General features: G+C 53.7%; 2 protein-coding genes across 5 annotated transcripts in view; one reads left to right on the top strand and one right to left on the bottom strand.

The window, feature by feature from the left end:
- The first annotated feature begins 1717 nt into the window (after positions 1-1717).
- FCSK (fucose kinase) lies at positions 1718-19220 on the top strand. 4 transcript variants are annotated; one of them, XM_081031937.1, is made up of 24 exons: positions 1718-2026; positions 6312-6416; positions 6769-6920; positions 7037-7087; positions 7845-7970; positions 8282-8354; positions 8726-8823; positions 9196-9276; positions 9860-9979; positions 10159-10330; positions 10747-10859; positions 11522-11623; positions 11749-11919; positions 12402-12466; positions 12853-13223; positions 13838-14048; positions 14229-14395; positions 14487-14708; positions 15047-15190; positions 15351-15470; positions 17220-17407; positions 17491-17590; positions 18088-18311; positions 18466-19220. In XM_081031937.1, the coding sequence occupies exons 2-24, from the start codon at positions 6335-6337 to the stop codon at positions 18550-18552; spliced, it is 3240 nt and encodes a 1079-aa protein (XP_080888063.1). In that variant the 5' UTR covers positions 1718-2026; positions 6312-6334; the 3' UTR covers positions 18553-19220. The 4 variants fall into 4 exon arrangements, with proteins under 4 accessions (XP_080888063.1, XP_080888060.1, XP_080888062.1 ...); XM_081031934.1 differs by having other exon boundaries at positions 1789-1889; XM_081031936.1 differs by having other exon boundaries at positions 1816-1889; positions 6316-6416.
- Positions 19220-25079, bottom strand: part of COG4 (component of oligomeric golgi complex 4) — a 24438-nt gene continuing 18578 nt past the window's right edge. Inside the window, exons 13-19 of the mRNA XM_081031938.1 lie at positions 24885-24947; positions 22360-22476; positions 21658-21750; positions 20996-21079; positions 20697-20798; positions 20303-20431; positions 19220-20085 (exon numbers count right to left, since the gene is read on the bottom strand). Of these exons, the coding sequence (XP_080888064.1) occupies positions 19951-20085; positions 20303-20431; positions 20697-20798; positions 20996-21079; positions 21658-21750; positions 22360-22476; positions 24885-24947 (723 nt within the window). The 3' untranslated portion in view covers positions 19220-19950. The remainder of the gene's footprint in view (positions 20086-20302; positions 20432-20696; positions 20799-20995; positions 21080-21657; positions 21751-22359; positions 22477-24884; positions 24948-25079) is intronic.

The following is a 25079-nucleotide window of genomic DNA, read 5'->3' as shown; positions in this document are numbered from 1 at the left end:
AAACAGGACACATGTCCATCGGACACCCAACAAAATCCCCAAACACTATTGAATAAGTTCCCCAAAGTAATTCTCAAAAAACCCTGAGGCCATCCTGTGGTCACCAGCCACCCCCCAATCCCTTCACCCTTCCCCCATTCATTTATTTTTAATGAACAATAAAAATAATCATAATGATAGGCTAAACAAAACCTTTGCAGCCCAAAAGTTTTCGGAAAGAAAGGGTTTAATGAGCCATATGCTAGCCAGAAAAGAGGACCACATCCTAGAACACAGTCTAAACCACCAGAAGCAGGGCTAGCTGAAGAAAAACATGCCCACAGTCCTGGAGGGGCTGGGGGACTCCTTTATTCAATGGGTTTGGGGAAGAAAGATGCACATTGTTTTGCAAGAACTTACATTGGCTATAGAGGGGGGTGGCGGGTGAAGCGAGGGCAGTCCTAGGATGGGTGCATAGCCAGGAAGGAAGAAATATTTCCTATTTCTGGATGGGTTGTGGGCAACAAGCCAGAAAACTCATGCATAAGCAGGATGAAGTAGAGTCTGCTGGTTTGCTATTTTTTTTCAGTCACCGGGAAGTTAAAAGTTTTAACATACATTCAGGAATGTGAGCAGTCTTTTGTTGGTTTTGGCCTGTGGGTCTATTAACATATTAACCTCTTACTTCTTCCTCCCACCCTCTGGCCCGTCATAATTTAATTTAGGACATCTCAGAATTTTTCTCTTGTCAAATGGTTAATATATTTTGAGCATTTTCGATGGAGTCAAGCATTTTATCTTCTCACAACAATCTCAGGCATTTGATACTATTACTAACCCATTTTTTTACAGATGGTGACAAGGAGACACAGTAACCAAGTGACTGGCCAAGGACACAGAATTAGAGTAGGGTTCCCCACCCCCTTTGAGACTGAAGGCAGGGACTCTCAGACTCCCCATTAAGGACAGTGGTTTGGGAAAGTACGTTCTTGTAAGAACTCTGCCAAAAGAGATAAAGCTTCTGTTCTCCTTGCCTCTCCCCATTCCCAGCAGTCTTTACCTCAGGGTGTGCTCCCTTGCAATCCTGTTCCTAGGCATACATACTATGTGTCCATAAACGTTGTTTTTGACAGGCGTGGCTTCCCGTACATACATTCTACAATTTGCTTCTTTCCCCTTAACGAAATGATTGAACGCTGTTTCCTGCTGTACACACAGTGCTACCTGGTTGTAACTACTGAACAGCGTTCCATTGCATGGATGTGCCGAGTTCATTTCCCCAGTACCCTGGAGAGAGAGTGTTTCTAATTTTCCTCGATTACAAACAATGCGGCTATTCACAGCTTTCCCCAAAACTCCGCACAGCCTCTTCCCACTAGAGTTGGAAAGTGTCTTCCGGAAGGACTCCTGGCCTTCCGACAGCACTACCCCCGACGCGCACTACCAATTGCCAATCCAACCGTAGCTGCTTACGCGCTCAGGCAAGGTCTATGTTACCCCCTCACCCCCCAGCAAGGGATTTCTTTTTTTTTTTCCCTCTGGGAGAAAAGCAGCTGCCCCAGATCCCAGCCTGGGGGTTAAGAAAACCGAAAACCTTGAAATCTCTAGTCCCAGAAAACGAGCCTGTGTCTTTAAGACGCATCGGTTCCCTTGGGAGTTGTAGTTTTGTCGCCCAACTGAACCGCCTTCTCGCGTCCCCTTCCTTCTCGATCCGAAGACTCCCTGCCATTTCGGAAAGGGCTTCCTGCCCTCACTATATCCGCTTGCCCGCGAGAGCTGGGAGCTGGTTTTTTGGAGAAGACAGGCCACGGCTGGCGGAGGAGTGAAACTACATTTCCCAGGGTGCGCGGGAAAGGGACGTGCAGCACCGCGCGAAAGAGCCCGCTGAGGCTAGTATCCGGCGGAGACAGGTGCGGGGGCCCGCGAGAGTCCGCTTTCGCACACCTCAGTTCCCCTCGCCGTTTCCTGGCCCTTCCTCTCCGAGGGGGCATAACTGAGGCAAAGAGTCAACGGGCACTCTCTTGGCGTCCACGGGCACCCACTGGCGGTAGGGGGCGTCTGCAGGTCCTGTTACCCCTTTGCCTGGGTCTCTCGGGGAGTTCCGGGAACGCCGGGGACAGGGAGGGGATACGGGTCCCAGGGGCTTCTCCCCCCACCCGCAGGTGGGGCGCTGGAGGCCGGTGCTGCTGATTTTGCTTTGAGTCCGCTTCTCCTGCCTCAGTTTGGCCCGTGGTGTCTCGTCATTATGCACAAATCTCGATTACAGTTTGAATCCTGAGGTCAGCCTCAGGAAATATTAAATGAAAATTCCAGAAATAAACAATGTATGTTTTAAATTGTGAGTTCCCAGTAGCCTGATGAAGTCAATCAGGACCTGCTCCCTTCTGCCTGGGGCCTAAATCATCACTTTGTCTCAGTTATCCAGGTGGTATCTGCTACCAGCTAGTTAGTCCCTTAGTAGCCTTCTTGGTTATCAGGTCACTGTCAGGTATTGCAGTGCTTGTGTTTTAGTAATCCTGATTCTAATAATGGCCACAAAGCTCAAGAGTAGTGATGCTGGCGATTCAGGTATGCAAAGAGAAGCTGTAAAGTGCTTCCTTTGAGTGAAAAGGTGCAAGTTCTACACTTAAGGAAAGAAAAAAATCATGTGCCGAGGTTGCTAAGATCTATGTAGGAACGAATCTTCTACGGTGAAACTGTATAAAGGAAAAAAAAAATTCGTGCTAGTTTTGCTGTTGCATCTCAAGCTGCAAAAGTTACAGCCACAATGCGTGCTCAGTGCTTAGCTAAGATGGAAAAGGCATTAAATTTGTGGGTTGAAGACATGAGCAGAAAACACGTTCTGACTGATGGCAATGTGTGGCTCAGAAAGCATTGAGCCTACATGAAGTCTTCAGCGAGGGACCCCCTGAAACGAGTGACACCAAGCCATTTATTGCAAATAAGGGGTGGTTACACAGATTCAGGAACAGGTTTGGCCTGAAAAAGATAAAAATTACTGAAAAGGCTGTATCAGCTGATGAAGAAACTGCTGCCACATTTCTGGCAGAATTGAAGAAGTTGGTTAGGGAGAAAGGATGCCATTCAAAGCAAGTCTTTCTAGGTATTTATATATGTATAGGAAAAAGCATAGTAGAGATGAGGTTCTATACGACCCGTGGTTTCAGGCATCCACTGGGCGTCTTGGAATGTATCCCCTATGGATAAGGTGGGGGGGGGGGACTACTGCACTTGCCTTTTGTATAATGTACAATGTGATTTTACTCCCAATCAACTTTCTTCCACTTTTTTTTTTCTCAGAGGCAAATCAGGTCTCTCCATGTACCTGTTTTTTCTCTTTAAAGCTCTAAAACGCAAAGTCTCTGCCCTATCTTTCTTCAAAAAACATATCTGAAGAGGCCTTATTATTTTATTCTGTCCCTGTCTCCTCTTCCCTATCCCAGTTTTGGGCAGCAAGTGGCTGAGGACATTAAATAATATTTCAACTTGGCCTCAGTATTGAAAGTGGGCAAAATATTGGAATAGAGGTTCTAACTTTTCTGTACAAACGTAAGGTATGACAGAGGGCAGAGGCTCTAGGAGAGATGTCTTGTTCCTACAGGGTGGTTAAGAACATGAACCTTAGACTGGGAAACACCTGGCCTGCCTGTACTAGCTGTGTATGACCTTGGGCGGACGAGTTCATCTCTTCAAGCTAGTTTCCTTACCTACACCATGATTGTAGTAAGATCCAACTCATAGGAAGGGCTATGGATACTACAATGCTTTTGTTGTGATGCCTGAAAAAGCACTCTCTAAGACAGGGGTGTCCAAACGTTTTTCAACGGTTTTCACCAAGGGCCATATGTGGTAAAATACACAAACAGCTGGGCTACTCACTCGAGGTGAAGTATGTATTGCCTCACCTGGTTTATTTAAATAAACTAAATATATTTTTGGAATTTGCTGCCGGGCCAATTAACAATGGATCATGGGCCGCAGTTGCTGGGCCGCAGTTTGGACACCCCTGCTCAAAGGGTTAGCTACTAGTATCAGTCTGCCTTTTGTGTTATCATAAAATACCCTTTGGATTGATTTGGCAAAGGCATGCTAATCAGCCTGACTTGATTTCCCTAGGCTTTCCCTGATTTTTTCTTCTTCAGGCATATCTTTGACCCAGAGAATATTTCAGAGCCTGATTCCCACTGGCTTCAGGTCCAAGTTAAACTCTGTCATTTCCTTTCCCTGCTGGAGAGAACTACCATTCATTGAGCTCCTGCTTTGTGCCACATAGTTTATGTTTTATTTCATGTTGACAACAGTCCTAGGAGGTTGGTATCATTGACTCTTGTTTTCAGGTTAGGAAACTGAGGCTCAGAGAGGTTAAGTAACCTATTGAAAATCACACAGGAAGAGGCAGAGATGGGTACAAAGCCCTGGGGCTGATTCCCAGCCAAGGACTGTTCTTCTGGTCCAGTCTCTACTAGGGCACAGTCCAGATAGGACTGTCTTCCTACCTCTGGCCATGACCTGTCACCTGTCCATGTCTCCCAGTCACTGTGCAGAGACCAAGACTGGGGTCAGACCTTTGGACTCTTCTTGGGGAATTGCTTCTTTGCTGTCTTTCATCACCTTTGCAGTGCCATTCTAAGACAGTTTCTGTTGGGTTGGTGGGGAGTCCCGGAGCCAAAATTGCCTCTAGTACTCCCCGTCTTGCAGGAATTGTGTTCCTGCTGCACTGAGTCATTGCTGGGAGCAGTTGGTGGGGAAGCATGGCCTCCATAAGAACCAGCTGGGGCAACTGTCAATTATACTCCCTGCTGCAGGAGGCCTGAGAGGGTTAGGGGTGCCAAAGGTCACACAGTGAGTCGGAATCCCTCACTAACCCCTTTACTGGGAAGCTGGGCATCCTGGGCAATGCCTTTGCCCTCAGGTGCCTGGCCAAGATCTCGAGCTTAGATTTCCCCTCTGGATTTCCCTCCTGGGTTGAGCAGGGAGCAGAGCAGCTTCTGTTAATGGTGGAGGCTTTCCCTGAAAGCTTGTGGGAGCGTGGTTGTTGCTAAGTGGTGGTGTCTGTCAACCTTAACCATAGGCTTGGTGGCAGCAGAGTGGCATAAGAAGAAACTTGCTGAGGTTCCTGCCGGCTCTGGCTGGTGCATGGGCTGACCACTGGATGTGTGTTCCGGTCACCTCTGGGACAGCATGCAGCTAGCTCCATCATCTCTTCTGACACTGATCTTTGGGGGCTGGAGGGAAGGTGTGGGGTGGGCTTCTTCGTGGGACAGCAGCTAGGACCCTGCCACAGGTAGATTCCAGGGCACTCACTCCTAGGGACTTGTCTGCAGAGGTCTTAAGAAGGCCAGAGGCTCTGGAGTCACATTGGTTTCCCATCTGGTAGGAGAGGAGTGTTGGAGGTGGGGGTGAGGAAGGGGTGAAGCTTTGTGCTCACCTTGCTCTCGCTTGCTCAGAGTGTCCTGGAGGAGGATGACTGATAGGTGGGGTGGCAGCCTCCAGGTTTGGAGCCTCTGGGAGGGGAGGTGCCCTCTAAGGTCCCGGTAGTGGGCACTGTTGACACCCTGCCCAGATCCCCTTGAGCAAGCTGCTGCATCCCTCCACACCTGCCTCTTCCTCCAGGAAATTGTCCTCACCCTCAGGAGCCTGGGAGCTTAGACCTTCCCTCCCCCTAGCCCACAGCCAATGACTGAATGATGAGGGGCTGGTGGTATAGAAAGGGCAGCCCCTTGCTTTAAGATGGGACCCACTGTCTACCCCACATACTCCTCTTCCTTTCCTGAGGAAATCACATGCACCCAGATTGAGAAATTCAAAGATATACTTATCACATGACCCAGCAATCCCACACCGGGGTATCTACCTGGAGAGATGAAGTCTACGTTCATGCTAAACCTGTGCATGATGGTTTATAGCAGCTCTATCTATTCATGATTACCAAAACCTGGAAACAGCCCAAATGTCCTTCAGTGAGTGGATGGAGAAACAGACTGTGGAAGGTCCATGCAGTAGAATACTGCTTGGCAAAAAAGAGAAAGGACTACTTGTATGCACAGTCAATTTGGATGAATCTCAGAAGCATTATGTTGAGTGAAAGAAGCCAATCTCAAAAGATAGCATTCTAACTCTACCTATGGAGAACTGATTGATGGTTGTCGGGTGAGGATGGAGGAGAGTATGACTGTAAAGGGGTAGCATGTGGGAGTATCTTTGGGTGCAGATTGTGATGGCCACAAGAATCTATATGTGTGTTAAAATTCATAAAACTATACACCAAAAAAATCAATTTTAGGGTATGATAATTAAAAAACAAATCATATATACCGCTATCTCTGCCTCAGGAAGCCCCTCAACTTTGGCCAGAATGGAGCAGCCCAAGGGGGTTGATTGGACGGTTATCATCCTGACATGCCAGTACAAGGACAGCGTCGAGGTCTTCCAGAAAGGTAGGGGACCCTCCCTCCCCACTCTGCCCTAATGTAGAACCCCCACTCTACTCTTATAGCCCTGGGGGCCAGGCAGATCTGGGTTCAAACCCAGGTTCTGCTTTTTCCTAGCCATGTAACCTTAGACAGGTCATGTCACTTCATTGAGACTCAGTTTTCTCATCTGTAAAATGGGAATAATTGTACTTACCTCACAGAGTTGGGTAAAGATTTAATGAGCTACTACATGAAAAGCTACTGAGTGAAAGAAGATCAAATAATGATTTTCAGTAGGTTTGTTTTAGATCTTTAGGATCAGGGCTGGGTGATGGAGATGGGGCGGGGGCAGATCTTAGCTCTGTTCTGATTACAGAGCTGGAAATACGGCAGAAGCGAGAGCAGATCCCTGCCAGGACGCTGTTACTGGCCGTGGAGGACCCTGAGACTCGTGTGGGCAGTGGAGGAGCCACTCTCAATGCCCTTCTGGTGGCTGCTGAACACCTGAGTGCCCAGGCGGGCTTCACTGTGAGTGCTCATGCCTGAGTCGAGTTGTTTTGGGATGTCTCCCTGGACAAGAGGATGCCATCCTTGGGTGCCTTCTGCGCAGGCCTCTGTCAACAGGGCCCTTCCACTCTTGACAGGTGATCACATCTGACGTCCTACACTCGGCCTGGATCCTTATCCTGCACATGGTTAGTAGAATGCCGGGCAGGGTGCCATGCAGAAGGCGGAACCATCGGTCCTCAGGGTTGGGCGGGACTTGAAGGGTGTTGTACCTTTGTGTGTGTGCAAGGTTCATTGTGCAAATCTAGAAGAATCAGAATCAGACTTGATCTAAGTGTCCAAAAATAGGGAACTGGCTAAATATAAAGAGCATCTCCTCCTGGTGGAATATTAGAGTGATTAAAAGGTCAATCTAGCTCTCTGCCTTGACTGGAAAGAGACTTACTACCTCCATTACCTTGGGCAAGTCACTTGATTCTTTCTAGGCCTCAGTTTCCTTATCTGTAAAATGAGGATGGCAACAGTTCCTGCTTCAGCTGGATATGCTGAGATGATCTATTCAATACTTAAAGCGGGTCCTGGCTTTATATAGTTCCCAATCTTATTTCCCCAGTTTTACGTGTGTGTGTGTGGGGGTGTGTGTGTGTGTGTGGTCTCTACCTTTTCAGAATCTCATTTTGTAAAATAAAATAAAGACTATGTGAACACAAGTCTAAAAGGATATACCTCAAGATGAGGGCAATGGATATTATTCCTGCGGGACTGTTTTTCTTTTTTCATATCTGCATTTTCCAACTTTTTGCCATAATCACGTAATTGAAAAATTTTATGAGAAAACCTTAAAAAATCCTCTAGCTTTATGGCTTTCTGTCCTTGCATGCCAATTGGCTGTCCCCGGGCTTTTTGCCCCAAGGGCTTTTTGTCCTGTCGTTGCTTCTACCCCAGGGCCGAGACTTCCCCTTCGATGACTGTGGCCGGGCCTTCACCTGCCTCCCCGTGGAGAACCCCCAAGCCCCCGTGGAGGCCACGGTCTGCAACCTGGACTGCTTGCTGGACATCATGAGCTACCGGGTGAGACTGGCGGTTGCCATGGGCATTGTCCCTCTCTCACTGCACCATCAGCTGTAGTCTGTGCTGGCTCAGACAGCAGACACCAGGAAGAATGGCTCAGGGGTTCTCAGAGTTAATTAGAGCTTCAGGAAATTAGTGTTGGCCACACTGGGGGAGTTGTGGCCCTGGGAGGTTGGCAGGCGGGGTCTGGGGAGGCCCCTGTTACCTGGGCAGCCAGAATCTCCGAGAACAGGGGGATAGGCAGAGATTGGGCTGTGTGGGAGCAGAGAAAGGGCTGGGTCAGGCCACCAGCTCCATTCTCCCTCCTGCAGCTGGGCCCAGGTTCCCCACCAGGTGTGTGGGTCTGTAGCACCGATATGCTGCTGACTGTTCCTCCCGACCCAGGTGAGCCTGAGAAGGTTTGGGACTGCCTTCTGTTTTCATAGCCACAGGTGGGCTCTGCCTTTCCTCACCCCCCACCTCTGGGCCTGGCCTGCTGCCCTATTCAGGAGGGAAGCTATAGGACCTGGAGGATGAAGTCCAGACTCCGGGATAGGGCTTCCCTTGCTGGGCCTCAGTCTGCCAGTCTATAGAATGGACGGCTGTGGGAGAACTTTGGGAGGGGAGGTATTGTCATTATCTCAGAGGAATATCCATTTGGCTTGGAAACCATATTTCCCTTTTAGAGGTGCCTTGAGCTCCTGCCTTTACCTGGCTGGGGACTCCCTGTCTTGGATTGGGGCTCTCAGGTAGCCTCCCAACTGTCCCACCCACAGGGATCAGCTGGGACGGCTTCCAGGGAGCCAGAGTGATTGCGTTTCCAGGGAGCACGGCCTATGCCCGGCACCATGGTGTCTACCTCACTGACTCCCAGGTAGGGCCCCTGGGGCGGTGGCACTGGCAGTTGAGCCAGCCTGGGATGGGCAGCCTCTGGTCCTGGACTTTCTGGCACGGCCTGAATTCAGAGGAGTTTCCCCCATGGCAGTAGCTCCTTTGCTCACTCAGTCTTTTGCCAAACTTGAATTGCACGTGGGCCCTGTGACAGCCTCTGTGCTGGGACTGGGGCTGTGAAGACCTTCAAAGCCCGCCCTCTACTGTCGGATGTGGGGCAGTGCTCCCGGGAGCATGCTGGGACCTGTCAGACGTGCATGCTAGGTTTTCATTTGGAGAATATCCTTGCTGTTTTACCCCGCTTCCTGATTCTTCCTTGCTCCCTCCCCTAATTCTGTTTTCTCCCCCCACACAGGGCTTTGTTTTGGATATTTACTACCAGGGCACCGAGGCAGAGATACAGCAGTGTGCCAGGCCTGATGGGCGGGTACCACTGGTATGGCTGTGGCATGGTTGGGGCGCTTTGGGGACCTCATGGGAAAAAGAGGGAGGGTTTGCCCATTGCCTAGGGCAGAGCCCCACTCCTTCTAGAAGATTTTGGGGCAGGACAGGACCAGAATCTGAGGTGGTCTGGAAGTGGCATTCAGAGGAGCAGGTGTGCCAGAATCTGAGAAAGGGGTGTTGTCCTAAATCAGACAGGCTGGAACCAAAATGTGAGCAAGTTGAGAATGCAGTTGGGAGGAAGTCTGGTACCCAACTCGGGGGATCCTTCTAGAATGAAGGACAAGGATAGGAGTGGTGGGTATGGGTCTGGGTCCATACCATGGGGATGGGGAACGAGGTTTGAAAGGAGGCCTGAAAATTGAGGTGTGTCCCAGAAGGTGCCTGTTGAAGGGTCCCTTGGTGGGAGTTGCCCCCAGTAAGCCTGGAGTCTGGGTGCTGGAGTGGCCCAGAAGATGAAGGACCTGCCTGGTATGGCAGCCAGCCTTCGTTGGCCCATGTGCATGTGTCCTCTCCAACTCAGACCCCAAGCCTGGCCCCAGGGTCCCCACACATGACCCTCATGAGGGCTTCTTCAGGTCTCTGGGATTGCCTTCTTCTCTGTGGAGACTGCTGAGCACCTCCTGGCCACCCATGTGAGCCCGCCCCTGGATGCCTGTACGTACATGGGCTTGGATTCCGGAGCCCGGCCTGTCCAGGTGACTCGGCGTGGGAGCTGGGAGGTCTTGGCCTGAGGGAGAGACCCTGACACCGGTGACTGGGCTGTGTGACCTCAGGCTAGCCCCTTCCCCTCTCTGGGTCAGCGTGTCTGGGGATGAGACTGCCCCAGTTTGGCCTAGGAACCCCCCAATAGCTGTGCTTCCTACCCTTGCTCCAGCTGTCTCTATTTTTCGACATCCTGCTGTGCATGGCCAGGAACGTGAGCAGGGAGGACTACCTGGTGGGGCGGCCCCCGGAGGTGGGACAAGGTGACGCGGACGTCGCGGGTTATCTTCAGGGCGCCCGGGCCCAGCTGTGGAGGGAACTTCATGACCAGCCCCTCACCATGGGTGGGTACTGCCTCTTGGCTCTCTGGAGTGGGGAGACCATGGGCGGTGAGGACCCCCAGAATGAGGCTACTGCCTGCCTGGCCCCCAGGCTCCTGGACCAGACAGGCCTAGTGCACGTACCAGACAATTACTCTTTCCCAGCTCGGGGCCTTGCTTTCCCTTCCCTCCAAATAACTCTTCCTTGTTTCCTTTTGTCTCATTCCTGGGCTCCAGTTTGAGTCTTTCCACTTTCTAGCTGTGTTACTTTGGGCAGGTTGCTGAGCCTCCGGATCTCAGCTTTCCCATTGGCACAGTGGGCTCATTGCCATGCTTGCCCTCTCAGGGCCTGATGAAGATGAGTCCTCTGGCGGGAGGCCTGGCCTGGCATCAGAGCTGCAGTAGGCATAGGGTTTGGGTCAGTGCTTGTATCTTTACAGCATATGTCCCCGACGGCAGCTACAGCTACATGACCAGTTCGGCCAGTGAATTTCTGCACAGCCTCACGTTCCCTGGGGCTCCTGGGGCCCAGGTTGTGCATTCCCAGGTGGAGGTAAGACATTCCTGGAGGTAAGGCCAGCAGAGGAGCCTGCTGGGTGGGTGCCTGAGGACAGGTGGGATAGGGGCTCCTGGGAAGGGGAGGAGCAGCCCATGCTTGGAACAGATTCCCTCTGAGTGTAGGTATTATTACCCCCATTTCACACATGAGGCTCTGGAGGCTCAGGGAAGTTAAGTAACTTACCTAAGGCCACAGAGGCAGTAAGTGGCCAAGTCAGGGTTCTGCATCCAGGTCCGCTGGATTGAGAAGCTAGAGAAGAACCCCCCATCCTTTCCTTGGGGTCTGCTTGGGGAGACATTTGAGGTGATGGGTCTGGATCAGTGCCATGGTGCTGAGGAAGGGGGCAGATAGAGTTCAGACGTGGCCCTCGGGGAGTGGGTTTGGGGTACCTAGACTGGTGAGAGAGGTTTTCTGGGGGAGCTGTCCTCTGGTGGGACCTCCATTACTGAGTTCCGATTTGCTCTGGAGGAAAATGCAGGGGGAGTGTACCCTGGGGGAGCAGCATGAACAGGGCCGGATGGGAGTCAGCATGAGGCTGGGGCCAGGGCAGGTGCAGAGAGGGAACTGGCTGGCAATGGGCACGGGCGGGGCTCGGCTGTGGAGGAGGATCAGGACGCCCCGACCTGGCCCTCACCACCTTCTCCCTGGCTTCGTAGGAGCCTCAGCTCCTGGGCGCTGGGAGCTCTGTGGTTAGCTGCCTGCTGCAGGGCCCTGTCCGGCTGGATTCCGGGAGTGTGCTGCAGCACTGTCACCTTCAGGTGAGGCCGACGGACGAGCAGGGGCAGAGGGAGGGCAGGTTTGCGGGGCCAGGTCCTGTGTGTGTGGTTGGGAGGTGCTTGGGGCTATGCTGCCCACTCAGGATGCCTCGCTTCTTCCCTGCCAGGGGCCCATTCACATCGGTGCCGGCTGCTTCGTGAGTGGCCTGGACATGGCCCAATCCAAGGCACTGCACGGCTTGGAGCTGCATGACGTCGTCCTTCAGGGACACCATGTGCGGCTGCATGGCACCCCTATCCATGCCTTCACCCTTGTTGGCCGTCTGGACAGCTGGGAAGTAGGTGCCCGCCCTGCCTTCCTTCATCCCCACCTTCAGGCTTTGGGGACATGGGTCTCAGCCCAGCTCTCACTCCACTGCAGGACTCCGGGAGCGTTGGATGGAGGGATAGGCTGTGAGGCCAACAGAGTCTCATTCTCCCTTTCCCTCCCTCCTTATCTGCTCTGACAGGCAGGCTGGGGGGGATTTTCATCGCCATTTTACAGGCCAGAGACTGGGGTTCAGAGAGGGAGGAGACTTGCCTTGGGCTGCAGAGCCTGTTATGGGAGACTGAGCCTAGAACGGGGATTCTGTGTCAAGTTGCAGGCACCTGGGCAGGGGCGCTGCGCTCCAGGGCTTGACGGAGTGTTTCAGAAGTTGCTCGCATATGTGCACATCTCTCCTCCTGTCTGTTCTTGAGCAGCTCGTGGCCCTCTGGCCTTACTGTCCCTCACCAATTCCTGTGGCTCCTGCACCCTGACTACTTCCTTCTCTTCCCCCAGAGACCGGGGACAGGAACGTATCTCAACATGTCCTGGAGTGAATTCTTCCAGAAGACAGGTATTCGGTAAGGTGGATGGCTGCGATGGGCCTCGGCAGCCAGGGCAGCCGATTCTTTGACGCTCATCTCTGCCCCTGCCCTGGAGCAGCACCTGCCCTCCCAGCAATCACAGGGACTGGGGTAGTTAGGGCAGCCTGATCTCCCCAGCACCTTACCCCTGGGCAACTCCTAATTCCTGGCTATGCTCAGGCTTTGGGAGTTTTGTTCAGAGGCCTGGGAAAGGAGGCAGGGCAGTTCACCTCTTTTCCCTGAGTTGCCTGCTTGTGTGGCTCTGGAGGAGTTTGTCCTGCCCCTGTGAATTAGCCAGCCCTCAGCTGACAGGCGGTCAGGGGTTGGTGAGGAAGCAGGAGCCCTTACTTCCCTCCCTCTGATGTGCTTTCTCCCCACATCAGAAACTGGGACCTGTGGGATCCAGACACGCCTCCCGCAGAGCGTTGCCTTCTCAGTGCCCGCCTCTTTCCTATGCTTCATCCCTCGAGGGCCCTGGGGCCCCAGGACATGCTGTGGATGCTAGACCCCCAGGAGGAGTCGGGTGAGGCTCTGTGGGCCTGGCGGGCCTCCTGGCGTCTGTCCTGGGAGCAGCTGCAGCCGTGTCTGGACCGGGCTGCCACTCTGTCATCCCGCCGGGACCTGTTCTTCCGCCAGGCCCTGCATAAGGCTCGGCACGTGCTGGAGGCCCAGCAGGACCTCAGCCTGCGCCCACTGATCTGGGCCGCTGTCCATGAGGGCTGTCCCAGGCTCCTGCTGGCCACGCTGGACCAGGGTGAGTGTGCTGGGCAGCCACGCTGGGAAGCCAGACCGAGTCACCTGCCTTACCTGCCCTCTAGGTTGACGACCTGGGCACTTGTTAGCAGGGAGTTTGGTGAGAGGCTGAGGCCTGGGGCTGAGCCTCTGTATCCTGGGAGCATCAGCAAACCTGCATATTCTGTACTGGGTACCAAGACATGGGCGAAGAGCCCCAGAGCCCCAGGGGGTGGGGCTGGCTCTACCTGGGGGCTCAGGCAGCACCTCATTAATGGTCCCAGTAACTGCAGGAAATGATCCCCGTTTAAGTTTTCACCTACAGCCACACAGCTGGTTTGGGGTGGGGCTGAGACTGAACCCAGGTGGTTTGACCCCCCAAGTCTGGGCTGCTAACCACTCTGGGCATCCTGGATGGAGGGGGAGAAGGCACGCCTGGGCTGGGGCTGGGGCTGCCAGGATGAGAAGAACTTTCCCAAGCAGAAGAGTGGGGTGTGCGTTCATAGGCAAGGGTACATCTTGGGCAAAAGTGAAGAAGTGTGAGGGATCTGGAGTGTTTGGGGACTGTTGAATATTCTCTGGGGGCAGATGGGGGCAGGTCCCCTCCCGAGCCTCCCCTGACTCTGGGTCCCTTAGTTGCAGCTGGCACAGGAGACCCTGGTGTGGCAGCCCGGGCACTGGCCTGTGTGGCAGACGTACTGGGCTGCTGGGCAGAGGGCCGAGGCGGTTTGCGGAGTGGGCCAGCTGCCAACCCTGAGTGGCTGCGGCCCTTCTCATACCTGGAGTGTGGAGACTTGGCACGAGGTGTGGAGGCGCTTGCCCAGGAGCGGGACAAGTGGCTAAGCAGGTGGGCACCAATGATGTCAGAACCCTTGGGAAAGCCCTTGGCCCTCTTTGAAGGTGGAGACCCAGAGAGAGGTGAGGTGGGGTGCCCTTGGGTCACCCAGGGCAGTCAGGTCCCCAAACCCAGGCAGTCCACCCTCAGCTTGGGGCTCTATGCCACCATGTGTCTCTTCCCTCTTGGCAGGCCAGCTTTGCTAGTGCGAGCTGCCCGCCACTACGAGGGGGCTGGGCAGATCCTGGTCCGCCAGGCTGTGATGTCAGCCCAGCGCTTTGTCTCCACGGAGCCAGTGGAGCTACCAGCACCTGGGCAGTGGGTGGTGGCTGAGTGCCCCGCTCGCGTGGATTTCTCTGGTGAGCTCCTTGGGGGGGTGGCGGTGAGGGTGCTGTCCCTGAACTAGGTTGGCAACCCCTGTGACCAGCTGGTCTTGTTTAACTGCCGCAGGGGGCTGGAGCGACACGCCGCCCCTTGCCTATGAGCTTGGTGGGGCAGTGATGGGCCTGGCTGTGCGAGTGGATGGCCGCCGGCCCATTGGGGCCCAGGCACGCCGCATCTGGGAGCCTGGTCTGTGGCTGGCGGCGGGGCCCCGGCAGGACGAGATGACCCTGAAGATAGTGTGCCAGAGCATGGACGATCTGCAGGACCACCGCCAGCCGCATGCTCCAGGTCGGCACCCAGGACATCTGCCCGTGCGATGGCACACACCGGCTGGGGTGGCAGCAGGACCCTGGGGACCCTGTTGGCCGTGGGAGCCTAGCCGGAGGCACGTCCTTCTGGCTGAGGACCCCTCAAGTCCCCCTGTCCAGGTGCAGGCGGTAGAGCTGGCACGTGGGCATGTTGGGGAGCTGCATCCTTTCTGCAGCTTATGATGGGGCCTGCACTACTGCTGGGCTGTTGTTCCCCACGCGAGCCCCATGGTGGCCTGGGAGATAGTGGAGGTGGGCGGGTATGTCTGCTTCTGCCCTTGAGGGCCAAGTTACTTGCCTGTGCTGGTGCCTACGCAGGGGCCCTAATGAAGGCGGCCTTCATTTGTGCGGGGATCGTGAGTGTCCACTCCAAGCTCCCACTGAGTGAGCAGCTGCTGCGCACCTTCGGCTGCGGCTTCGAGCTGCACACCTGGTCCGAGTTGCCCCACGGCTCTGGCCTCGGTGAGTGGGCTCTGTTCCCCTGCTGCCAATCACTCCTCCCTGGCCCTCCAGCCTCACCTTTGATCCTTCTCCCCACCTCTGCCTAGCAAAGGGAGTAGGTGGGGCAGGACTTGGCCGGGAAGAGCCGTTTCATGCCTGGCGCCCTCCTCCCTGCTCTCAGGCACCAGCAGCATCCTGGCGGGCACTGCCCTGGCTGCCTTGCAGCGGGCTACAGGCCGCGTGATGGACACGGAGGCCTTGATCCACGCGGTGCTGCACCTGGAGCAGGTGCTCACCACAGGTATGGGGCTGCCCCTGAGGGTGGGGGGTCACTGGCACTTTCCCAAGGGCCTCCAGGGGCTCCCCGGGGCTTGCAGACAGCCCCATACTGTACTGCTCCTGCACATAGTTAGGGCTTCCTTCTTCTCACTCTGATCTTTTCTGGTGGTTTTCAACTTGAAATGTTTCTACCTCAAAGGAGCTGGTGTTAGGAGCACCTAGTAAGCGCCAGATTCTGCATATCGTTCATGTGTTAGGTTTATGTTTATTCTTCATGACTTTGTTGCCATCCAGGGATATCCCTCAGGGCGGGGCTGGGAAGAACTGGGGACAAGAACTTCAGCTTGTCCATCCAACCAACTTGCCCCTCCCTTGGCTTATGGTCATTTGTGCCCACTTCCCCCCATCCCACACCGGTCATCCGGAGGGCGTGGAATGTCACTAGCGCCAGGCTGCTCTCTCCTCGCAGCACTGTGGCCCCTTGGAATGCATGCACGATAGGGAGCAGCCAAGTTTGTCTGGCCTGATCCTAGGTGCTCTGCTCGTCCCAGGATGTCAGGCCTCATGTCCATCATGACTCTGGGAAGGAAACTGTCACAAAGATGTGTAGAGGCCAATTATGCTATCTTTTCTGGTCCCTTTGCAGCCCAGCCTCCTTTCATTGTAATGACTCACATCCCATAGCAGGTAGTCATTAGCAGGAGGGGCAGATGAAGAGCCCTTTTCAGTCTTCCTCTGAGGTATACCCTTCAAATCCTTCATTTGATCAGTTGACTATCATAGAGTATCCACTATGTTGGGCCCTGGGGATAAAATAAGCAAAAACAGGGCCCTTGCCCTCAAAAGTCATATGGTCTATCGGAGACAGACATTAATCAGTAGCCACACAAGTGAGTGTAGTTAGAAGCTGCACTAGGTGCTCTGAAGGAGAGGGGCACAATTAAGGAGTTTTTGACATTTGGGGCCCAACACTAACCACCAGGTTTCGGCTTTAAAGTTCCTGATGCAGCCTGCCATTTGCATTTTATTAAAAAAAATTTTCTTAAATTGGGGAACATTGGAGAACAGTGTGTTTTTCCAGGACCCATCGGCTCCAGGTCATTTTCAATCTAGTTGTGGAGGGCGCAGCTCACTGACCCATGTGGGATTGAACCGGCAACCTTGGTGTTAAGAGCACTGCACTCTAACCAACTGAGCCAACCGGCTGCCCCACCACTTGCATTTTATACTTTAAATCCTTGTAGGCTCTTTCCCAAATATCAAGGGCCTATCCTTGGACCATCTCAAGTTTTGTCATTTTTAGAGCTGCAACAGGAAAAGAGATCCCTACCTTTCATTACTAAAGCAAGATGTGAACAGGCTCTTTCAAGTTTGATAAGGGATACTGAACGTTTATTTCCAACATCAGCACCTTTTATCAGAAGACAGGGTGCAGGGGAGTTAGGCTGCAGTAAAAGTCGTATCATCCCTTCTTGGGGGAGAGGTTAGTGCAGGGTCATACCCTTCGATGTGGTTTATCCCAATTCCAATTACACATCAGGTCTGCAACAAAAATTGGGCCTTGTGCATCCCAAGCTTGGCTCTAGAATGAAAGCCTTTCCCTTGCTGGGCTCATCCTACTCCCAGGGCTGGGGGCAGAAGCTGTACAGCTCACTTGGCCCGGATGGAGTTGGGGGAAGCCGTCTTCCCAGCGGTACAGGACTGGGAGCCTGGGCTGGGGAGGGAAGTTGGGCCAGATAGGCTCTAACAGTGACGGACGCTGTGCTCCCAGGAGGTGGCTGGCAGGACCAAGTGGGTGGTCTAATGCCTGGCATCAAGGTGGGGCGCTCCCGGGCTCAGTTGCCACTGAAGGTGGAGGTGGAAGAGATCACTGTACCTGAGGGCTTTGTCCAGACACTCAATGACCACCTGCTTCTGGTGTACACTGGCAAGACTCGCCTGGCTCGCAATCTGCTGCAGGTGAGCCCCAGCCCCAGCAGGGAAGGTGGCACTAGGCTCCGCTGGGCCCGATCCTCACTGCACCCCTCCGGCCCCATCTGCAGGATGTACTGAGGAGCTGGTATGCCCGGCTGCCTGCCGTCGTGCAGAATGCCCGCAGCCTGGTGCAGCACACTGAGGCCTGTGCAGAGGCTTTCCGCCAAGGTGAGGCGCTTCCCCATGGGCGGGGCACCAGGAGTCAGTGCCTTGTTGCCCGCGGTTCTGAGCCAGGGGCCTTTGCAGACTTGGCACAAACTGCAGGTATTAGGCTCCCGGGAACGGAAGCCTACGGTCTTGCGCACGGTCTCAGACTTACGTGAGAGCCGTTATCTCAGGATAATGCATCATGGGAAGGTCTCCAGCCCCACCTACCAGGAAGCAGATGGGGGAGGAGGCTTGGCCTCATAGCTGAGTGCCAGGGAGTCAGGGCTGAGCCGGGTTCCGAGTGGCTACACAGCTCATTTTCACTGAACACGCTGCTGGGCACGGTGCCAGCTGCTCTGTGTACATCAGCCCTCAAACAACCCTGTGAGGTGGGCTTCATCACTCTTGTTTCCAGCCACTGGTTAAGTAGCGCCTCTTGGCACTTGATTCAGTCCACATATGGGCACTGAGGGAATGTCCTGGCTCAGGCACACCGCTTCCCTCTGCTCCCGCCCCAGGAAGCCTGCCTCTGCTGGGCCAGTGCCTGACCGTGTACTGGAAGCAGAAGAAGCTCCTGGCTCCTGGCTGTGAGCCCCTGGCTGTGCGGCGTATGATGGATGTCCTGGCCCCCCACGTGCACGGCCAGAGCCTGGCGGGGGCAGGTGGAGGGGGCTTTCTCTGTCTGCTGACCAAGAAGCCACGGCAGAAGGAGGCTGTGGAGGCCGTGCTGGCCAAGACTGAGGTAGGGTACAGTAGTTGGTGGGGAGCCTTTGCTGTGACCCATGGGCTAACCAGGGGCTACTGCTGCAAGTCCCCTGGCCCTGCAGCCTCAGTCAGCCTCCAGAAGGCCTGACATTTGCTGAGCCCTCTAAACACCTCGTGCCCTTTGCTCGCAGGGCCTTGGGAACTACAGCGTCCACCTGGTAGAAGTGGACACTCAGGGACTGAGCCTGCGTCTGCTGGGGAGTAGGACCTCAACCTGATGGCCCTTCCCATGAAGCTCGTCCCTCCGCAAGAGAAGACCTGGAGCTACAGCAGCCCCTCCGTTGGGAACACTCAGCCTCAACTCCCCACCCACCTCTTTGTGAATCTGTTCCCAGAAGCAGTTGGCCTGAGCTTGAGCCCAGCCCCTTTGGGAGCTTGGTGAAGCAGAGACCATGCTGGGGAATGGGACTCTGACCTCTTGGTTGATTGTGGCTCAGGCTTGGCCTCTGCTCCATCTGGACATAGGAAGGTCCTAAGCTCAGTGACCCTTGTGGCCTTTACAGATCCCATGGCCCCGTTTGGGCTGTAACCTTCTTATGCTCCATGAGCGCCCCGGAAGAAGGGGATGACAACCAGCCTTAGTAGGCGGCTGGGGTCCCTGAAGAGGCCCTTTGAGGCATTTCCCGTGTTCTTCCTTAGAGGCCAGGATTTTGCCTGAGTAGAGCCTTCATGCTAATACTCCCTCAGGCTGACTTGTTGGGACAGTGGGAGCAGGGTGGGGGTCCACCTCTCCGTCTATGGCAGTGAGCCAGCGTGGTCCTGCAGCAAGTCAGTGCCCACCCAGGCCTTAACCGGTAACACTGATTTGTGCCACATGTCCTATGTGTCTGTGAGCAGTAGGTTCCCAGGACTGCGACCGTTTTGGAATAAAATCACTTTGCCATTCAAGGTTGTCCTCATAAAACTCTTTTGTTCCCACTGGCCGCAATTCCCACTTCCCCTGGCACTGGCCAACTGCCCTGGGGATGATCCAGCCTCTGGTGCTGCGGGCCGGGGGGGGATGAAGGCTCAGGATCAAATAAGGGGCTGTCTATCATGTGGATCCCGGTAGTAGCCGCGCATCATTCTGGGTGTGGGAGGCGGCTGAGGCTTCAGGCGTCAGATTTTGCCTTCACAGTTCAGTGCCACCAGTGGACCTGTCTTGCTCTGTAGCATCCAGCCCTCCTGACCTGGAAACAACACACCGGCATCTCTCCCAGGAGTGATTTAATCAGGGTGAACATAAACATCACATCCTCTCCTTGGAGTAAACCTAATTCCCAAGGTCCCCAGATGCAGCCAAGTCCTTTAGGGCTGGCCGGGAAGCAGTCTGTTTGCTGCAGTGTCTGGGGACAAGAGCATGACCTCCATTCAGAAGCCTGGCCTGGCTTGACTTCCCCACCTAGTTAGGAGCCCGCGGGACCCATCTTTCTTGGTGGGAAGAGGCTGCCCCAAAAACACCACCCAGCTAGGTCTGAGTGCAGAGAGCGGAGTTAGTTGCGGCCTTGTTTCCTTGCTGCCAATGGTGGAATGGTCTGCGCTGTCAGAACTGCCCCCAAGCCAGACAGCCTTGCTAGGTCCGTGGCTGTGGCCACTCGGAATGGTGTGCGATGGGCCGGGTGGGCTCATCCTGGCAGCTACAGGCGCAGCCTCTTGATGTCCTCACTGCGGAAGTCTACGCGCAGAGCCAGCACCTGGCGTACTTCAACAGGCGTGAGGCGCCACGTCAGCGGGCCAGAGTTGGCGCCCCAGTAGTCTAGGATCTCAGTCACCTGTGGAAAGAGGAGACAAGTCAGCAAGGAGGGGGCTGTCCTGAGGGACGGCCTTGGGCTCCACCAGGTAGAGCAGCAGTGCCCGGAAAGGAGAAGGTGCCTGCAGGCTCGGGCTGCTGGCGGGGACACGGTTTTGAAGCAGCGGCATGGATCCACATTTTGTCTCTGCCTCTTCCCAGACACCTTTCTCTGGCTAGGCTGAGGGAACCCCACATACCCGCTCCAGATTGAGGATCGTAGCCATCTGGGAGAGCCGGGCAAACTTGTCTCGGATGGTCCAGGTGGTCACCGTGGTAAGGTAGGCAATGAGTGACCTCAGCTCCTTGTCAAACTGCAGACCACCCAGCTGCAGGGAACACAAGCCCAGTCACTGTTCATTGTCCGGCCTCTGGCCAAGCAGCTGGCCCCCAATTCTCTTCAGTGTTGCGCTGCAAGGCCACGTGGGCTTCAGGTGGTACCCTGAGGCTCCAGTCAGCTCCAAGGCTGCAGAAGCCAGGGCAGGACTGGGCCTGGGGGTAACAGACAGAGGGGATACAAGCCCTGGGTTGGCAGGACTTGTCTTCTCCGAGGAGAAAGAGCAGAGCTGGGGACCCGTGCTCCCTTCACCTTACCCGGTTGAAGGTGGATTTCAACACCACTCTCTCCAACTCGACTGCGACAAAGCTGGTCATGAGGCTGGTCAGACTGTCATAGATGACTGGAGATAGGGCGGCCTGCACACAGAGGCTGACATCAGTGGTGGAGTCTTCGGGGGGCAGGGACAGTTACATGAGGCCATTGGGGAGTGTTACTACAGGCTGGGACTTGGAAGGGCTTTCAGGGATCCCACCAGAGTGTGATGAGGAGCGGCAGGCTGCGGGTTTGGGTGGAGGTGGGTTTCCATGAGCTGGTCCCTAGAGAGCCTGCTCACCTTGAACTCCGCCATTTGCTGCTCCAGGTTCAGGATAAGCTGTTGTACCCAGGGGTCATTCGCCTCATAGTCATTGAACTCTTCCTGTTGAAGCAAGGTCATGGTTAGGGTCACTGGGGGCCTCAAGAAGTACCACGCACCCCCATCCCACTACCACCCCTCTAAGAAAACAGGAGGAAAGCTCCTTTTCCCCCTGTAGCTTCTGACTCCTCCCCCTTAAAACCAGCGTGGATACCCCGGCGGCCAGTGCTTCTGCTCCTGCCTCTGCCTCACTTTCCACTGCAAACAGCCCTGGGCTGCTGTAGCAGTGGCTCAAAAAATACGGTAAAGCTCCTGGCGTTTTATTCCCGCTTGCATTTCGTGTTCTACAGGAATAGAATCCTTAAGTTAGGGGGAAAAAAAGGCTTAGTCTATGACAGGTGTGGCAAAAAGAGCCTCAATAAAGGAGGACGCGTCAGAACAAGGCATCTCCCTTTAGACGTTCTGAGCCCTGTGACTGCAGGAACAACCCGTTTCCTGGGAGGAAGCCAGGCTTTAAGAGTGAGGGTAGTGCGCCTGAGAAGCGCGTATGGTCTAGTCTTCAGGTGGCTCCACTGCCTTTCCGCTGGGGGCTGGGGGAACAAGGAGGTTAATCCTGGGCTTGATGGCTGGGTCAGGCTGACCTCCTCAATGTTGTGGGAGACAGAGAGAAAGTTGTTGATCCAAGGCTGCACCTGCGGCTTGACTGCTGTGTTGTTCAGCTCTGTCAGCCCTTCCTGTGAAGGACAAGGCAGAGACGCATCAGACCCAAAAGGCACATCCGCCAATGCCTGCTCTTTCTCCCACTCCATCCATCCCTCGACTGAGAGGGCATTCTTCCAGCTCTGAGGCTATTTGCTGGCCCTGTCTGAAGTGTAACAGATAATGCCAATAAAAGAAGCCAGGAACAACCGGTTCCTTTCTAGGTCTGTGCAGTCAGGTCCAGGCCAAAGATAAGGTCTTGAGGTTGGTGTGTAAACTGTCCAAAGAGATTTCTGAGTGCCCGGTACTAGGCAGTACCCATGGCTAAGGCCAAGTAACAGGGCTGAGTAACCACGTGGTTCCATTTCCTTGGAGCACCTTTCTGAGGGCTCTTGGCACTGTGGGGACCAAGTGGAGATTCTCGAGGACGAGAAGGCCAGCTTGTCAACGTGACAACTGACTGCTGCAAAACTAATGGGGCCTTTCGTCTCAAGGAACTTGTAGCACTTCAGGGGCTTGCATGCTATGCTACTCCCTCACCCCTCCTCCCTGTTTCTTTACACACGGAGCCCAAGACAAACCAATAACAATCTTCTCAGAGCAACACACAGGCACAGGATTCAGCCATTGAACCTGGGGCTTACCTGCAAGAGGTCTCGGAATTTGTTGGACACTGCAGCCAAGTCAGAAAGACAGCTGTCAAACTTGGCCTGGGCTTGCTCCCCTCCAAAGCCTTGGCTGAACAGCTTGGTGCAGTCACTCTAGGGGAGAACACCCAGTTTTCAGGCTTCTGAGCATGGACCATGGGAGAGTAAGGAGAGCAGCATTTCTCCTACTCTAGCCTTTTCCGGGAGCAGCTAAGGCTGATCCTAGGCAAGAGCCCTGGGTAGGTTTCAGAGAACCTGGAGTCTATCCTGATGGCTAGCCACTTGGCTCCCATTTCCTCTTTGTAAGCTGGGGGTACCAGTGTCGGCATGTGAATAAGAAACACAAACGCCAGGCATTTTTTGATACCTTTAGAGTCAGACATTCCTCGGTTCAAATCCTGAGTGACCTTGTCAAATGATTTAGTTTCTGAACTTCAATTTCCCTGTCTATGAAATGGGAACACAAATCTCTGCTCCCCTGGTAGGTGTGAGAGTTGGGTGAGATGATGAACCAAGTGCTCGGCCCAATGCCTGGCATGCAGCGGCGCTAAGGAGAGTAGCTATTGTTATAGTTTCTGCTTTTTAAATATTGTGGCCTGGCAGCCCAACGGAGATTGTCATGATCACAGCTAAGATTTAAGTGCTTACCGTGTGCCAGGCCTTGTTTTAAGTATTTTCTTTTTATCGAAGTATCTATCTTCTGAGGTAGGTACTATTATTATCCCCATTGTACAGATGAGGAAACTGGGGGCACAAAGAAATTAATAACTTATGTAGAGACACACAGCAGTAAGTGTGAGCGGGGATTCAAGCTGGGTATTCTGGCTCTAGAGCACCTGATCCTAATCCCCACACTACAGCCCAGGTGTAGAGAAAGGGAACTCCACAGGGGGAGCTGCTTGAAGCTCACCATGTTTGGGTTGCCTGCTGCTCACATTTCTGGGAGCCTCCTTAGAAAATCGGTGCTGTTTTGGCTATAGCAGGAGTAGCAGTGTGGGCGAGTTGCAAAGGGACTAATCTAGCAGGCAGAGGTCCTCTGTTCCTACAGCAGCTCCAATCTTTACTATCTTTAACCATTTAACCTCATCTGTAAAATGGACATGACCTGCCTATGTCAGATGGTTGCTGATGGGCTGAGGAAGAACACACGTGAAATGCAAATCTAAAGCGGGCAGGATTTATGGGGATTATTTTTAGCTCTTTGCTATCCCTCTTTTCTTTCCTTTAGCTAATTCTAGCAGCTCAGTTCTGAATTCCTAACATTTCCCAAAATTTTACTTCAAAATCCAATAGGCTAATGTTAAGAATGAAGTCAGGAATAGAATTGAAGATGCCATGCCTTGAAAACAATGATGACAGTCACCTTGTTGAATACATACAATGCGACAGACACTATGCTATTGGTATACTTTGGGGGTATCACTCTTACTCTATTCTAAGGCCTTTTGGGGTTAAATTCCTAATCTAGTCCAGTTTATAGTACTACTGTCAACTCCTACCTTTACTGCTCTCTCGGAGCTCCCCACCCCCAGGAACCCCGTCAGCTGCTGGGCCCTCTTCCCTGTGTGCTGCTCCCCAGGCCCCTCCGTCTGCCCAGCCCTAAAGCTGACACCACCAGCCTGCACGTTGAGCCCTGTGCCTCTGCAGCAAAGCAGCCTCCTTGGCGTAAGTGCCCACTAGGGAGGCAGGACCGTGGCCGCCTCCTTTCTCAGAGGCAGAGTTTGGGAGTGGGAAAGAGTTGGGCTCCTCATTTTTAAACATTTAAAAAAGTGATCGCTCCATGCTGTTACTAGTAAGTGTTAATACAATGATTAACTACCATTGCATGCCTCTCTCATGTACCAGGTGCTTTATACTATCTTGTTCAATTCTCACAACCGCCCTATGGGGCAGATACCATTCTTACTGTTTTACAAATGAGGAAACTGAGGTTCAGGGAGGTATAGAACTTGCCTCAGGCCACACAACTGGTCAGTGGTCAAGTGGAGATTTGAACGCAGGGATATCTGACTTCCAAGTCCAAACAATTTCAGTATACTATGCAGCCTTCCTCTAAAAATGGTAACAGCAACTGGCTTTGTACAGGGTTTGGTGACCCTATCTCATTTTAATGTCTTACATTTATGAGGGCTTTATCATTTTTATAATGCTTTCAACTTTCTTTTTTTTAAATTACGCCACCCAACAAACCCAAAGTAGGGTTTAATAGATGAGAGAACTAAGGCTTTGAGAGTTAAGGGACTTACCTAAGGTCACATGCTAAGTATGTACTAGACAATCTAATTCGAATTCTTATCTTCTAAGTCTTGAGCTAGAGCTCTTCACTCTGGTCCAGAGATGCCTTGGACCAGATACCTCTTGCTTCACTAGTCAATCCCTTCAAGTGCTCTGAAAGAGAGCTGGCTCAATGCCAGGGAATGCCACAGTCCCCACCAGCATGAGTATACAGGGCTCCCTCTCAAACTGAGGCCTGGGGAGGGGGACAGCAGCGGCTGACAGTTGAGAGGCAATTTCCCCTGTACCTCCAGCGTCTTCTTCAGAGTAGAGATGTTTTCACTGCAGATTTCCACGTTGTTCAGAGTCACCTGGGAGATGAGGAAAGAAGAACGTGACTTCCTGCTCAGTGCTGTGTACTCTGTCCAGCACCACCTGTCTGACTGTTGTGCTCCTGAGGCTCAGATGAGGGCTAAGGCCCACCGCACTGTCACCAGGCAAGG

This window comes from Rhinolophus hipposideros (assembly GCF_964194185.1).
Source record: "Rhinolophus hipposideros genome assembly, chromosome: 21".
NCBI classification, from domain to species: domain Eukaryota; kingdom Metazoa; phylum Chordata; class Mammalia; order Chiroptera; family Rhinolophidae; genus Rhinolophus; species Rhinolophus hipposideros.
This window is presented reverse-complemented; position numbering and strand designations above follow the sequence as displayed.